At 46.9% G+C, this 16,875-nt stretch overlaps 2 protein-coding genes across 3 annotated transcripts in view; both read right to left on the bottom strand.

The window, feature by feature from the left end:
- On the bottom strand, nucleotides 1–4,712 carry LOC133751565 (peroxisomal succinyl-coenzyme A thioesterase-like). Its single transcript, XM_062181677.1, has 3 exons — nucleotides 4,165–4,712; nucleotides 1,860–2,062; nucleotides 1–832 (listed from the first exon to the last, which is right to left on the bottom strand). The coding sequence occupies exons 1-3, from the start codon at nucleotides 4,619–4,621 to the stop codon at nucleotides 227–229; spliced, it is 1,266 nt and encodes a 421-aa protein (XP_062037661.1). The 5' UTR covers nucleotides 4,622–4,712; the 3' UTR covers nucleotides 1–226.
- A 5,425-nt stretch (nucleotides 4,713–10,137) lies between these two features.
- The window catches only part of LOC133751568 (acyl-coenzyme A thioesterase 1-like), a 38,471-nt gene continuing 31,733 nt past the window's right edge, over nucleotides 10,138–16,875 (bottom strand). For both annotated transcript variants that reach the window (XM_062181680.1, XM_062181679.1), the window contains exons 2-3: nucleotides 14,404–14,606; nucleotides 10,138–11,725 (exon numbers count right to left, since the gene is read on the bottom strand). In XM_062181680.1, the coding sequence (XP_062037664.1) occupies nucleotides 11,120–11,725; nucleotides 14,404–14,577 (780 nt within the window). In that variant the 5' untranslated portion in view covers nucleotides 14,578–14,606 and the 3' untranslated portion in view covers nucleotides 10,138–11,119. The remainder of the gene's footprint in view (nucleotides 11,726–14,403; nucleotides 14,607–16,875) is intronic.

Here is a 16,875-nt window from a genome sequence, read left to right as displayed (position 1 = left end):
TTTTAACAGTGAGGATCCTTTTTATTATTTCATGTTGTGTACCTTGGAATCTTCTACAAGCAGTTGGTGTTAGTAAAATATTGTAATGGAAAAGAAATCTTATTCAGTAAGGACACACTATTACAGACATGAATTCAATGTTATCCAATTGAGAAGTGATCCATCTAAGGCTATTGAATGCTAGACTCTGACCTTGAATCTCTCAAGGCAACAACAGACAAATGCATCACAATTTAGGGGGAAGTCTCTTCTGGACACCTCCCAGGTGTTTGCCAAAGAAGGACAGAATTTGCTTCCAAGCATCTACCTGGGCATGAGAATGAGCTCTGGGTTCCCCACCCCAGAGGACCGGTCTGTTGGGTAACTTGTGCAGGGAAGCCAGGCACACTGGGAAGTAGGGCGGCTCAATGTAGTGTCCAGTGCCAGGGTAAGACATGACCTGGGGGCTGTCCTTTCCCCGTGCCTGCAATCGCTCAGCAATTATTTGGGCATAGAACTCACTCCTCCAGTTATGGTCATCCTGACCAACAATGAGGAGGAGGGGCCCCTGGGCCTTCTCTACTGGAATCATGCTGGGGTTCTCACACCATCCTACAACATCGTTCTGGATATCCACGATGTCCAGGAGGCCTGAGAAAGCTACCTTGCTCCTCCTCAGGTCATGGCCCAATGGCGGGATGCTAGTCTGCTGGTAGCGTATCGTTCTGTCTGCACTGAACCCAGATCCATTGATGGAAACGGTGGCTGAGATATTCTTCAAGAAAGAGGCCATCGAGAGACAAATATCAGCTCCTAGAGAAAAGCCCAGAAGTCCAACGCTGGGGCCCTTTACCTGGAGGAAAATAAGGGAGAAGAGTTAGGAGTAGAGAATCTAGGCGATACAAAACCATCTGTATAAATGTAAGTAGATATACTCCTGGCTTTAATCTGTGAATTACCTACAACCTCAGCCACAGGGTGTCTCTTTTTTTGTAGAGAGTACCTGGCTGAATATGTGGCAAACAAATTTTAATCTCACTGGCAAATTTAGATACTGGTCATAAATGACCCAGAGAATCATTCTTTAGAGAGGGCTGAAGCATGAGGCTTGTCTTGTACAGAATCTCATTGCAGGAGGCCCCATCCAAGGCTTAAATAGGCTGTGTGTCTGCCTTGTGGTGCTGCAGGTTAAGCTCTGCTTCCAATCCAGCTCCCTGTTAATGCACCTGGGAAGGCAATGGAGGATATGTACTTAGTACTTAGCCTCTGCCACCCACCAGGAGAACAGGATTCTGGCTCCTGGCTTCTGGCTTCTGCCTGCCCCAAACCTGACTGTTGTAGCCATTTGGGTGTGAACTAGCAGATGGAAGATTCTCTGTCTCTCTGTATTCCCACTTGCCTCATTGCTCTGCCTTTCCAATAGATAAATACATCTTTAAAAAAATGTGGCTGTGTATCTAAATATGTGGATCCAAACTCAGATCCCATAAATACATTGCCAAATGATCATAGAAGGTTAGCAAGATTTCAGAGTTCAATTAAGTAACTCTTGGTCTCTCTAAGTGGTAGGCAAGTTCTGATCAAAATAGGAGAACATACTCTGATGTCAGAAAATCAAAGATGAAATATCAAGCATGCAAAAATACTGAGAAGCTCAACTTGAATTACAAAATGAATTTAAATACTCGTAATAAACTCTCACGTGGAATTTCTGATTAATTGGGTGCCTCTGAAAGAGAGAGTGGAAATAAGAGGCACCTAAGGCCCAAATTAGTCTCCCAAAGAAATCTCTGTGATCAAACAGAGCAGCACCTGGCACAAGTGACAGATTCTAGGAGGATATTTCTAGAGGTTGATTAAATAAAGGGCATGAGGAGAACCTGAGGGTGTTCAATCATGTAGCACAGGGCTTCTTCAAAGTAGTCCAGGTGTATGTCACCATATTCCTTGGGGAGATCTTCAAAGTCATAAAAAGCTAGCGCCATCGTGGCAAAGCCATGGCCAGCCAGCAGGCTAGCTCGGTATTCCACCAGGCCCCCTCCAAAACCATAGATGTCAATGACCCCTGGGAAGGGTCCAGATCCTAGAGAAGGGAATATTGTACAGGGAAGGCATTAACAAGGTAAGGATTTTGCTTTCCATTTAGACAACTTTCCAGTTTACCTAGTGGGTTCCTGTGAGAGGAAAGAGAACAGATCCCCGAGGCTCTTCTGAAAAGGGATACCAACTCTGTAGGGGAGAAACCTCTACAACACAGAGCATCTTCTCACAAATGGTTTGAGCTTAATATGACTCTATGACAAATGATCTGCAAGCTTCTAAGACTCCTAGATATAAGGGAGAGTAACAAGGCTTTTTCTTAACAAATATACAGTGAAAGGAGTTTCATGTTTTAGACAGTATTGGTTTTGAGGGCTCTACTGAAGATTGGACATGGGATTAAGAAGCCAGAACATGGGCCCGCATTGAGGCCCAGCAGGTTAAGACACTGCCCGCAGTGCAGGCATCCTATGAAATAACCCATAAGAGAGCTGGTTTGAGTCCTGGCTACCCCACTTAAAATATGTATATGTGTGTATATATATATATATATATATATATATATGATTATTTATTTGAATGTCAGAGTTACACAGAGAGAGGAGAAGCAAAAGAGAGAGAGAGAGACAGAGAGGTCTTCCATCTGCTGGTTCACTCCCAAGTGGCCCCAATGGCTGGAGCTGGGTTAGGTGGAAGCCAGGAGCTTCTTCGTGTACTCCCACATGGGTGGCATGTGCCCAGAGACTCGGGCCATCTTCCACTGGTTTCCCAGGCACATTAGCAGGGGCTGGTTTGGAAGTGGAGCAGCTGGGACTTGAACTGGCACCCATTTGGTTATGGTGCTGCAGGAGGCGCTGTGCCACAGCATCAATCCCCCTGCTGCACATCAGATCCAGCTCCCTGCTAATGAGAGACCTGAGCCTGGAACAAGGTGCAGCCATTTTAGACTAGGCCTCCATCTTGTAACTCGGGCCTGACTAGGCCCTTTACCCTCAGCCAAAAGCTCCTAAAAAAGAAAATAAAACTCCTCTTAGGATAAACTCTTCTAGCAATAGCCAATTAACAGATAGCAGGGAAATACATAAAGTTCCAGCTGTCTTTTCAGACAGTTAAGGTGATTGATAACATCAAAAAACCCTGCAGTTTGGCACGTACACCCTAGCAGCTCGGACCCTAAACTTTAGCCAATCATAAAATGACAAGTATAAATTTAAACTACCAGCCTATAAGGTGCTGTACAGCTGAACTTGTTTGTTCAACTGTATAAAAACCCTAATGACCTTACAGTACAGGCCGCTGATCCAGCCCAGTTGCGCCTGGTGCGGACGTCAGACCAAACTCGAGTTTGAAATAAAATGCTTGTGCTTGCATCAGCCTTGCCTCTGGTGGTCTTAATTGGTGGGAATTGGACGATAAGGGTACAACAGCTAATGCACCTGGGGAACCAGTGGAAGATGGCCCAAGTCCTTGGGACCCTGCATCCAGCTGAGAGAGTGGGAAGAAGCTCCTGGCTTCAGCCTGGCCCAGCCTTGGCCACCACAGACATTTGGAGAGTGAACCTGAGGTTGGAAGATCGATCGATCTCTCTTTCCCCTTTTCACCCTGCTTTTCAAACAAATTAATCTTTAAAAAAACAAACAAAAAGAAGCCAACACACAGCTCCAGGTTGTGTTGCATCAACCTTTGAGTTTTTGTGTACTGATATTTCAGATGCCTACGTGGACAGACAACAAAGAAGAAACCCAGAGATGGCTTCCGGTGGGGGAGTCTCAGTGTGATCTGCAGTAGAGGGGACATAGGAAGTGGAGAAAGGCCCCGTGTGCCCAGGACTCTACAGAGGTGGCCATGGGCACCGTGACGGTCATTATTTCTCCCAAAGACCAGCGGGGCTGACGTCTGTAGGGATCTGTAGGGCAGGGAGTAGGAGCAGGTCGGATGTGCCTTTTCATCTGCAGACTAACAGGGCTGCTGTTGCTGGAATATTACAGAGATGAAGAGAGACGGTGCGAGTAAAACGCACAGCACAAACCTAGCACACAGAGTGCTGCACTTTGCTGAGCGGCCTCTGACACGGCTACTGCCTGTTTCTGTGACCAACCCCGTCCCTGTGCAGCCAGCCCGGCATCCTCAGAGGTCCCGGCTCACCTGGCGGCAGGAAGAGCGAGGCGCGCACCCGGCCCGCGCGCACCGGCTGGCGCCGCACCCCCGGCGGCAGGAAGCGGCGCTCCAGCAGCGCGCGGGCCAGGAGCTGCCCGGGCTCCGGGCCGTGGCCGTCCAGCACCTCCAGCTCCACGGCCAGCGGCGTCCGCACGTCCCGCTTCGTCAGACGCCAGAAGGGCCTGTCGGGCTGCAGGGCCCAGAGGAGCCCCATGGGCTCGAGCCCCGCGAAGCTGCCGCCCAGCGCGGGCGCGCGCGCCAGGTCCAGCTCGCCGCCGGCGTCGGCGCAGTAGCGCGCGTGGGCCCGGAAGAGCGCGCCCTTCTCGTCGCGCAGGGACGCGCGCAGCGTGACGGGCTGCTCGGGGGCCAGGCCGCGCACGGCGATGCGCAGCGGCTCGTCCCAGCAGCTGGGGCCCGCGGGCTCCACGCTCACCGTCGCCGCCATCCCGGACGCGGAGGGAGGACGCTGGAGGTGGCGGCCTGAGTCCCCTCGGAGGTCGCGGCCGCGCCTGGAGCCGGGAGCGCTCGGAAGCTACGCGGCCCCAGACGGCGTCGCTGCTTCCAGCGGGGCCCGCGCGGCTCGCTGAGGTGAGAGGGCCGGGCTGCTCCTGAGGTAACGGGAGCGAGGCTGCTCGGGCGGCCGGGGCGGGGCCGGGACGCGCGGAGGTTCTGGGAGGGCGGAACCGGGCCGAGAGGGCATCTCCGCCTCGCCCCGCTCACTTCCTGGAGGGACAGTCGGGAGCCCTGCTGGTGGGGACACGGCCCGTGAATGACAGCAGAGCGAACTGCAGCCTCTGCGTGGGCGCCACGGCGACTTCAGACATTCCTCGTCCCGAAGCTGACCTCTGTCGTAGCCCATTGTGTGCTGCGCTGGCAGGATACCGGGACTGGGCGATGATGGAAGGACAGAGATGTCTGTCCTGCGGTTCTGTAGGCTGAGTCCCAGGCCGAGGGCTCCACGTTTACCTGCGGTCCTGCTTGTTGTGTCACGGTGGAAGGGCGAAAGAGCCGGCCAGAGGGCGGAGGGAGGGGACACACGGGTCATCTCATCAGCCGCCCACCCCGGGGTAAACAGCCCAATCTCACCACTAGGGCATGAACGCAGAGCCGCCTCCGAATGATCCCACTTCTCCACTGTTGGAACTTTCCAACACATGCCTTTTGGGGGACACTGTAGCAAACTTACCTACGAAAAGCCCACAGGCAGAGGTCAGTGAACCGTCACAAGCCCAGCATAGCCTGCGAACATGCATGCATATCCATGTAACCAAGCACGTGGGTCCCTAAACATCAGTACCGGGCCCCCTGCTGCCACCCTAGTCCTGCCCCAGGCGTTTTTCTCTTTCCCGAAGGTACTCTATCCTGACCACAGCACCTCTGGGTAGTTTCCCGTTGGACTTTGCGGGAATGAATCCTGCAACATGTCTTCTTTAGTGCTTGTGTTCTTCAGTCCGCGTATTTGTGAGAATCATCAATATTGCTGGGTATGGTTATAGGCCATTCACCACCACGGCTAAATAGCATTCCACGTGTGATGGATTGTAAAAGAGTTTGTCTATTTTCCTGCATTCAGTAGTTCCCAGTTTGGAACTATTAGGAATAGTGTTACGGACATTGAAAAATCTTTTGTCTTTTTTAAAAAAGATTTATTTTATGTATTTGAAAGAGTTACACAGAGAGAGGAGAGGCAGAGAGAGAGAAAGAGAGAGAGAGAGAGGTCTTCCATTCGCTGGTTCACTCCCCAATTGACTGCAATGGCCAGAGCTGCGCCAGTCCGAAGCCAGGAGCCAGGAGCTTCTTCCGGGTCTCCCACATAGGTGCAGGGGCCCAAGGACTTGGGTCATCTTCTATTGCTTTTCCAGGCCACAGCAGAGAGCTGGATCGGAAGAGGAGCAGCCAGGACTAGAACCGGCGCCCATATTGGATGACAGCACTTCAGGCCAGGGCATATGCCCCATCTTTTGTCTTTTGATGGACGTAAACATTATAGCGGAAACATGGAACAGCGGAACTGCTGTATCATAGAGAATGGGAATATTGAGTCTTAGTAGATTTTAGTAGATACTAAAAGTCCAACTTTTGAATATGGCTTTGTAGGTATGTAGGCATAATGTATGATGTATATTTTCTCCATATACACACACATATGCTATATGCATATATGTATATATAAACAATATGTAGTGTTTTACTCATATATATAAACTATTACCCTTTATCAGTGTCTCATCTTTTGCATACCAAGTTTAATATGTGTACAGAATACCAGGAGTATTTTTCTTCTTTTTATTTTTTAGATTTATTTTATTTATTTGAAAGAGAGTTACAGAGAAAGGTAGAGCCAGAGAGAAAGAGAGGTCTTCCATCTGCTGGTTCGCTCACCAAATGACCACAACGGCCAGAGGTGAGCTGATCCAAAGCCAGGAGCCAGGAACTTCTTCTGGGTCTCCCTCGTGGGTGCGGTGCAGGGGCCCAAGCACTTGGGCCATCTTCTACTCCTTTCCCAGGCCATAGCAGAGAGCTGGATTGGAAGGGGAGCAGCTGGGACTCGAACCGGCGCCCATATGAGATGCCGGCACTGCATGCTGTGGCATTAACCTGCTGTGCCACAGCGCTGGCCTTCAGGAGTATTTTTCAAATAGTACAGAGAGCAGAACTGCCTTCCCTCATTTTTCCTTTTCTGTCCATTGCTGAAGTTTTAAGTTACTCAAGACGTTTTCTGACGATCCCTAAGCCTCTATATTTACAACTTGAATCCTTACCCAAGAAGACTTTTCATTTTATGAAAGAATTATTTATTTATTTATTTATTTGAGATAGAGATATAGATCTCCCATTTATTGATTCATTCCCCAGCTGCCTACAACTGCCAGGAATAGGCCAGGCTGAAGCCAATATCTGGGAACTCAAACCAGTTCTATGTGGATGGTAGGGATCCAGGTGCCTGAGCCATCACCTGCTGCTTCCCAGGTATGTTAGAAGGAAGCTGGAATCAAAATCAGAGCTGGAACTCAAACACAGAGGCTCTAATGTGGTGGAATGAGGTGAAAAGGTCATATCAAGATGGCCGCTGAGGTGAAAAGGTCATGCCAAGATGGCTGCTGACAACAGAAACTGCCTGGCAACAGGCCGTGATTGGATGGCTTCGGAAACCACAGGCGAACAGAGGAAACCACATGACAACAGAGCCTGACTGGCAACAGGCCATGATTGGATGGTTTCAGAAACTGCCTGGGGACAAGAGCCTGACTGGCAACAGGCTGTGACTGGATGGCTTTGGAAACTGCCTGGCAACAGGCTGTGATTGGTTGGGAGCATAGACCGCCCCTTGACCGGATTGGCTGGTCGTGGCTATATAAGCTATTGTACTAACTCAAATAAGGGAGTGTGCAGGCTGCTGGCCTCAGGCCTGCTTTCATCCGACTCCCGGGGTCTGTGTGGTGACTCCGCGCCTCTTGACCCCACCACGCTCCTCTCCTCAGAATTGAATCCACTGCAACATTGTTGAGAAATCAACTGCAACACTCTAATAAGGGATGCAGGTACCAAACACCCTCTTGACTACTGTGGCAGCCAAATGCCCGTACTTGATTTTTCATGTTTTATAGAGCGTAGTTTCAGGTGTAACAAGCATGTACAGCTCTCATCATATGTGGGGTTTTTTTTTTCAAATGTTATCTATTTATTTATTTGGAAGGTAGGGTTACAGAGAGAGCGGGAGAGAGAGGAGTCTCCCATCCATTGCCAGGAGTCTGGGAGCTTTGTGGCATCATTCTGTCATACCCTGTTGGTCAAGGAAGTCACAGAGTCCACTTCTTTTTATTTTATTTTTTTTTTAAGATTTGTTTATTTTTATTTGAAAGGCAGAATTGGAGAGAGGGGGAGATCTTCCTTCTGCTGGTTCACTGCTATGTTATTTATACCACTATTCTACCATGAGCTTCCTATATATTTTTTTTAAGATTTATTTTATTTGAAAGCAGAGTTATTTATAGAGCGGGAGATGGAGCAATCTTCCATCTACTGGTTCACTGCCTAAATGGCCATGACAGCCAGGGCTGAGCCAGGCCAAAGCCAGGAGTCAGGAGCTTCATACAGGTCTCCCATGTGAGTGCAGGGGCCAAAGGATTTGGGCCATCCTCTGCTGCTTTCCCAGGCACATTAGCAGGGAGCTGGATCAGAAGAGGACTAGCTAGGACACAAACTGGTGCCCATATGGGATGCTGCAGGTGGAGGCTTAGCCTACTATGAAACAGCGCCAGCCCCAAGAATTTATTGTTTCAAAACAGGATTTATTTTACAGGCAGAGAAACAGAGATAGACACACACACATACACAGGGACAGCTGCTGTCCACTGGTTCACTGCCCAAATGCTGGGCTAGGCCAAAGTCAGGACTGGGGACTTAATCCAGATCTCCCACATAGGGTCAGGAACCCAGTCACTTGAGCCATCACTCCTGCTTCCCAGCTTCTGCATTAGCAGAAATCTGGAGTCAGGGGCCAGAGACAGGATTTGAACCCAGGTACTCGAATATGGAATTCGGGGGATTCCAACAAATAGGCTAAACACCTGCCGCAGCAATTTTTTTTTAATTAAAAATTAATCACAGGGCCTGCGCTGTAGTGTACCAGATAATGCCGCTGCCTGCAGTGCTGGCATTCCATGTGGGCGCTGGTTTGAGATCTGGCCACTCCATTTCCAATCCAGCTCTCTGCTATGACCTGGGAAAGCAGTGGAAGATGTCCCAAGTTCTTGGGACCCTGCACCCACATGGCAGACCTGGAAGACTCTCCTGGCTCCTGGCTTCAGATTGGTGTAGCTCCAGGCATAGTGGCCATCTGGGGAGGAACCAGCAGATGGAAGACTCTCTCTCTCTCTCTCTCTCTGCTTCCGCATTTTTTCTTCTACTTCTTCTTCTTCTTCTTTTTTAAAGATTGATTTATATATCTGAAAGTCAGAGTTACATTAAGAGAGGAGAGGCAGGCCATCCCTCTCTGTATGGGATGCCAAACACCTACTCGCTAAAAAAGTCAACAAGAAAACAAAACACAATAATCATAAATTAAGTTTTTCTTTAAAAAATTTATTTATTTAAAATGCAAAGAATGAGACATATCTTCCACTTCCTTGTCACTCTTCAAATTCCTGTAACAGCTAGGGCTGGGCTAGGCTGAAGTCAGGAGCTAGGAATTCATTCCTGATGTCCCACGTTTGTGGTAGGGACCCCATCACTCAAGCCATCATCTGCTACCTCCCAGGGTGTGCAACAGCAGGACTGTAGGTGGAGGAGCAGGGACCCAAGCCAAGCATTCCAATATGGGACGCAGGTGTAACAACACAAATTTTACTGTGGACATTTATAACACGAATATTAAATTATTTTCATGCTTATCATTTTTAAAAATTTATTTAACAGGTAGAGTTATAGACAGTGCAAGAGAGAGACCGCGAGAAAGGTCTTCCTTCCATTGGTTCACTCCCCAAATGGCCGCCACGGCCGGCGCTGCAACGATCCGAAGCCAAGTGCTTCCTCCTGGTCTCCCATGCGGGTGAGGGGCCCAAGCACTTGGGCCATCCGCCAATGCCCTCCCGGGCCACAGCAGAGAGCTGGACTGGAAGAGGAGCAACCGGAACTAGAACCCGGCACCTATATGGGGTCGCGGCGCCACAAGGTGGAGGATTAACCAAGTGAGCCATGGCGCTGGCCCAATAATGTTTATCATTGTTAAAATCACTTACATATTTCACCTAAATAATCTCTTGAGTTTTTATAAAAACTAGATCATAAGGTCCATGTGTATAAACAAAACAACAAAATTTGTTTGCTAGGAGAATCTTTATTCATCCAAAGAGAAGTTGTCAAAGGACTGAAACTTTGAAAATGTTTAGTAGTTCATATCTAACTAGTAATTACTTTATAGCTAAGATGTTACTTTTATTTATAAAGTAGAAACTCAAATCTGATATTAAAACAGCTTTAATATTTGCAGTCATTTCTGGGTATTTTAAAACCTCTAGATGACAAAGGACAACTCAAACAATGAAAATGCTATGGAAATAGTGTTTTACTACATTATTTGGGGGATCAATAACAAGAAAAAAGTCTGTGCTTGTTTAGTAAACAATATTTCATGTGGTTTTTTGAAAATTTTCCATCTGTGGTTGGTTTAAGCCACAGATTTGGAATCCACAGATAAGAAGGGTTAACTGCAATGTCTTTCTTTTAAAGTAGGCAATTATTTCTCTATTATTCAGTAATTTAGCAAATAATGCTTTTTCAAAAAAATCATTTATTTATTTTGTTTGAAAGAGTTAGCGAGCAAGAGTGATAGTGACAGTGACAGTGGGGGAGAGAGAGAGAGACAGAGAAAATCTTCCATTTGCTGGTTCACTCCCCGAATGGCCACAATGGCCAGGGCTGGCCCAAGCCAAAGCCAAGAGCTTCATCCAGGTTTCCCATGTGGGTACAGGGTCCCCAAGCATTTGGGCCAATTTCCACTGCCTTTCCAGGCCATTAGCAGGGAGCTGGATCAAAAGTGGAATGGCTGGGACACAAACTGGTGCCCATAAGGGACGCTGGCACTGCAGGTGGCATATTTACCTGCTACACCACAATGCTGGCCCCCCAGCAAATAATTATTGAACTCCAGTTGTGGAGCAGGCACTGATAATCAGCATTCCCCTTCCTTTCTGAGTGAAGCCTTGTTGGTGGCATGTGTGCAATAGTAAGAGGTATGCTTTTATCACCTCTCATGTTTTCTGCACAATCACTCCCTCCCACACTGATGAGACGTGCAATTTATAAAACATTTAAAAGCCAATTCTTATTGGCAAGTTCAATTTAACAGTAGGGTGGGGGAGTCTAAGAAGTTACAAGAAAAAAAGAATATATACTAATTCTGGCGGCTAGTCCCAGGAGATGCTACACAATCAAATAAAAATTATAGTTTTGCGGGGACTTTCCTCTCTTTGCCACCCAAGTGCTTGTGGAAGAAAGTCTGGAGTTGCTTCCAAGCATCTACCTGGGCCACAGCATGAGCCCTGGGCTCCCCTCCCCAGAACACAGGACCGCCCACCAAGGCGTGCAGGGAAGCCCGGCACAGGGGGAAGTACGGGGGCTCGATGTAGTGCCCTGCCTCTGGGTAACAGATGATCTGGGGCTTTGCCTTCCCCTGGGCCTGGAGGCGTTTAGAGGCCTCATTGGCGTAGAACTCACTCTTCCAGTTGTGGTCATCCTGACCTACAAGGAACAGGAAGGTGCACTCAGACCTCTCCACAGGAATTAGGCTCTTCTGGCCAGGCCCTTCCAAAGGGCTGTTCATGGCGTCCACAATGTCTGCAAAGCCTTCTTTGGTCATCTTGATTCGACGTCTGTTGGAACCCACAGGGGGCAGGGTCACGTCCTTGTAGTGTAAGGTCCCCCCAACATTAGCTATGGAACCGTTGATTATGACGGCAGCTGTGATGCCCTTCAGGAAGGAGGCCATGGCAAGAGCGAGTTCACCCCCTTTGGAATGTCCAAGCAGCCCAATCCCTGGGCCTTTCACCTGAGCGGACAGAGGAGAAAGAAGAATGAATGAACTGTGTGGTACAGCAAGGACTTCCCACTCATGGAAGCCAGGTGGACCAGGGTCTGAATCTGAGCTCTCCCAAATCCTATCTTTAAAATATTACTAAGCCTATATAAATTTCAGTTTCCTTTGCAGTAAAATAACACTAATCCCTATGCTCTAAAGTCTATATGATGATCAAAAGAGACACCATATGTAAAGCACTTTGCATGATGCCTATCAATAATAAGCAGTTAAGCAAATGCAAAAAATGTGTGCAGGGCTGGTGTGTGGTGCAACAGGCTAGACTGTGACTTAGGACATCAGTGCTGGGTAGAGTCTGGCTGCTGCTCTTCTGATCCGGCTCTCTGCTAATGAGCCTGGGAAAGCAGCAGATAATGGTGAAAGTACTTACCACCCACGTGGGAGACCAGGATGGAGTTCCTGGCTCCTGGCTTTCTCCTGGACCAGCTGCAGCTGTTGCCCCTCCCATTAGGGGAGTGAACCAGTAATGGACTATCTCTCCCTTTCTCTACCTCTCCTCTTGGTCACTTTGCCTTTCAAATAAACAAGTAAATCTAAAAAATATATTTAGTGTTTAGTCTCTAATGCTTTTATACTTTAATGGGGTCTTCACTCAAATTAGTTCATGGTAATCTGAAGAAGTCTAAGATGAACCTAAATAATTCTCCATCTGTGTGTAAGGGTCCAAGCGCACTTGTACTGAGGAATAAAAGGCCTGAACTTTGGACAGTGCCGCGGCACACTAGACTAATCCTCCGCCTGCGGCGCCAGCACCCGGGCTCTAGTCCTGGTTGGAGTGCCGGGTCTGTCCCGGTTGCTCCTCTTCCAGTCCAGCTCTCTGCTGTGGCCTGGGAAGGCAGTGGAGGATGGCACTTGGGCCCTGCACCTGCATGGGAGACCAGAAGGAAGCGTCTGGCTCCTGGCTTTGGATCGGCAGAGCGCGCTGGCCGCAGCAGCCATTGGGGGGGTGAACCAATGGAAAAGGAAGACCTTTCTCTCTGTCTCTCTCTCACTGTCCACTCTGCCTGTTAAAAAAGAAAAAAAAAAAAAGCCTGAACTTTAATGAAGTTTTCTTTTTGAAGTTAACAGGTTGTTTTTTCAAGTAAGTTGTAAATTAACGGAAACAGTATTTGTAGGCACAAGAAAAAAGCCAGAGAATCAGTGCAAGTCTATTTGGCAATTCTAAATTATTAATCTGCTTGTGGGTCCATTTCATTTCTTTTAAAGATTTATTATTTAAAGAGTTACAAATAGAGAGGAGGAGAGGGAGTGAGCAAGCACTGGTTCACTACCCAAATGGCTCCAACAGCCAGGGATAGGCCAGGCCAAAACCAGGTGGCAGGAGCTTCATCTGGGTCTCCCACATAGGTGCAGCGGCACAGGTACTTGGGCCATCACCTGCTGCTTTCCCAGGCACATTATCAGGGAGCTGGATCAGAAGTGGAGCAGCCAGACTCAAACTGTTCCCCATATGGGATGCTGGCATGGCAGATAGCAGCTTAACCCACTGTGCCATAGTGCCGGCCCCAAATTTTTAACATTTAAGTAAGAGCAGATACCAAAAGATTTAAGAACATGTAACAGGGGCTAGTACAGTGGGTTAAGCCACTGCTCAAAATGCTGGCATCTCACATCTGAGTACCAGTTTGATTCCTGCCTACTCCACTTCTAATTTCAGCTCCCTGCTTGTGTTCTTGAGGAATTATGAACGGATGGCTCAAGTACTTGGGCCCCTGCTACCTGAGTGGGAGACCCAGGTGCAGTTCTTGGCTCTTGACTTTACCCTGGCCTAGGCCTGGCTGTTGCAGCCATTTGGGCATTGAAACAGTGGATGTAAGATCTTTCTTTGTCTCTGACTCTGTCTCTCCCCCTGCCCCCTTCTCCCTCTGTCACTCTGCCTTTTGAATAAACAAATAATGGCTAGAATTATCTCCTAGACCCTTGACAACACTACTACTGCTGCTGATAACTGGTCTCATTTCAATCTTACCTAGATGAGGCACTTCCTGAGCTCTCTAGACCCATCCACTTCCACTTCTATCCTTCATCAGGGCCCTGCTTATTTCCTTGTTAAAGCTTTGACAGTTTAAGTTACTTTTTGACTCTCCTTCCCTCTCTTATCCCTGCACTGTGCTCTGAGCTCATGAGAACATGAACTTTGACTTCCTCCCAGTGTACACCCTGTGCCTAGCCCTCTTATGCGTGCTGCATGAATGAATATGTGTTTACCGACGTCAGGCCCTATTTCAGAGGCTTCACAAGTGCCACTTACTTAACCCTTACAAAAACCTGGAGCTTGGAGACAAATTCACATCGCTAGAAGGCAGTGATGCTGCTGAAGTGACAGCTGCTCCTGGTTTGCTGTGACTGTGCTGGTCTTGGCACTGAAAGGCCCATGTACTGGAAACTCCTGTCCTTGGATAAACCAGAACACCTGCTCACTCTACCTAGGATTCAAACATCACACTGTCCCACTAATTCTAAGCCCTCTGAGATGCTTCCAAGCTCAGAAATTCTCTTTGAATTTGGAAGAGGGACTAAATATTTTATCAGAGAGCATCCTTAGGTGTCTGAGTTGAAAAGCTAACCTTGGCTAGAGCAAGTGTTTAGGAACCTACCATCTAAACCGAAATACTAAAGCAACAGCTAACCTGAGGGTGATTGAGCAGGTAGTTCACGGCCTCTTCAAAGTACTCCAGGTGGAGGGTATCCATGCTCTTGGGGAGGTCGTCATAGTTGTAATAAGCCAGAGCCATGACAGCAAAGCCCTTGCCAGCCAGCAGGCTGGCTCGATACTCCAGCAGGCCACCTCCAACTCCAAACATGTCCACAATGCCAGGAAAGGGCCCGGGGCCTTGGGAAGAAACAAAACACAGATCTAGTCCTCCAACTACTTTTGGTGTCTGACTCTTATTTATTTCAGAGACACAAAGTAAGTGGCCTAGTATCCAAATTTCCCTTTCTATTTTGAAAGAATATTTTATTTATAGGATATATTGGGGGGACACAGGGCCCTGACTTTCACAAAAAAAAAAAAAAAAATAGAGACATCCTTCCTCTCCTTGTGACCTAGACTCAGCTACTGGACCATTCCATACTGAGTTCCAGTGAGCAACGCAAAGAGGTAAAATGGTTTAGAATTTATTCAGGGCAGCAGTATTTGCAGTGACTCCACAGCAGCCTTGAGTAGCCAGCTTAGTGATGTCCAGTGGTGGCATGAGCTGTGTGACCTTAGCTGGGGTTCCTGCTCTCCAGTCTCCTTTGGATCTTCTCAGCTTTCTGATCCTGGTTCCCCATTCTACTGATCAGTTGTGTTCCTGAAGCAATGGCCTTGGAATAAATTCGTTTCCTATTTAACCCACAGTCTGTTTTTGATGCTTGTAACTCAAAATTCTGATTGATCTTGCTTCCAAGTACTGTGGTATCACAAGCCATCTTTGGTCTTCTTAGAAACCCAAGGAAAAAATTCCAAATTCTCAGGTATATCTTGACATTTTATATCAAAGTTTATAATTTTCAAGATAGCCATCAAAAGTCAAACTGAATCTACATTCGATCCCCACTCGCTTTCATAGATCCCCAGGTCTCCACTAACAAAAACTCAGTGTTTTTTTTCTTCCCAAATTGAGGAAAGATACATCTGCACATGGATAATGTGCTGACGAATAGACCTGAATTTACCTGTTTCTTTTAAGGTAGTTGTAATCTTTCAAATACTTATTTTCTAATTTAGTTATTTTCATTCCACTTAAAAGACAGAGAGACACAAATAGATCTTTGATCTGCTGTGTTTTGCTTTACTAGATATTCACTAACACTTGATAATTAGATTTTTTTAAATGTTTGCCTTTAAGGGTATGAGAAGGTATTTCACAATAGTTTTGTAATTTTTTTTTTTTTTCAGTTGCGAGACAGCGAGAGAGCTCCTATCTGCTGCTTTATTGCACCAAATGCCTGCAAAAGCCAGGGCTGGGCCAGGCCTAAGCCAGGAGCCAAGAACTCCATCCAGGTCTCCCACATGGGTGGTAGGAACCCAACTACTTTAGCCATCACTGATACCTCCCAGGGTCTGTATTGGCAGGAAGGTGGAATTGGGACTTGGAGCCAGGAATCAAACCTAGGCTGTCTGATATCGGATGCAGGCATCCTAACCCAGTGTTTTAATTGCTAGGCTAAACTCTTTCTCTGCAAAGTGTATCTTCTATGATCACTAAGTAGGAGTTGAGTCTCTTTATAGGTTTATTGTACTTTTTTCCTTTTTAAAAATTGACTTTTTCTATCCTTTGCCCATTTTTCTAGACTTATATGTCATTGACCTATAGTTTTTAAAAAATATTCTGGTATCTATGTAAAAATGCATTCATTAAATAAAAAAATTAAAAATTAAAAAAAATCCTGGATTCTGATAATTTTGTCCAATTTATCATAAACATCTTCTGTTGCATACATTTTACCTTTGTCTCACTGAGGTTTCTGTAATTCCTTTATAGTTTTTGCTATCTGGATCTACGTAAGAAATCCTTCCTAAAGATATGAATGACATTTTTTTCCAGTAGTTTTGACTTTTTATTTTTCACAAATACATCTTTAATTTATCTGGAGTTCATTTTTGTTTATGATGTGAGGTAGGGATCTAATTTTTTCCCTACATAAATAGCCAAGAACTGCCTTTCCCCAACTATTTACACTACTTATATCATATTTCATGCTTCCATATATTTGTATGCACACACAAGGGTACTTTAAAAAGTTTGTGAGAAAAAATAAAATAAAAATTTATTTTGGTGCAAAAAATTTTTGAAATATGGATCCAATGCTGTGGTACAGCAGGTTAACCTGCCACTTGCAACACAGCGTCTCATATCCAAGGGCTGGTGGCTGCTCCACTTTAAACCCAGGTCCCTAATAACACACCTGGGAAAGCAGAGGATGATGGCTCAAGAACGTGGGACCCAGATAGAGCTCCAGGCTCCTGGCTTTGGCCTAGCCTGGCTCTGGCTGTTGTAGCCATTTGGAGAGTGAATCAGCAGGTGGAAGATCTTTCTTTCTCTGCCTCTCCCTTTTTCTGTTAGTCTTTCAAATAATTACATAAATCTTCAAAATAAAATATATATGCCTGGCTG

The sequence above is a fragment of the Lepus europaeus genome, chromosome 22, assembly GCF_033115175.1.
Source record: "Lepus europaeus isolate LE1 chromosome 22, mLepTim1.pri, whole genome shotgun sequence".
NCBI classification, from domain to species: Eukaryota; Metazoa; Chordata; class Mammalia; order Lagomorpha; family Leporidae; genus Lepus; species Lepus europaeus.
The sequence above is the reverse complement of the archived record's forward strand: the minus strand, read 5'-3'. Positions and strand labels throughout refer to the sequence as shown.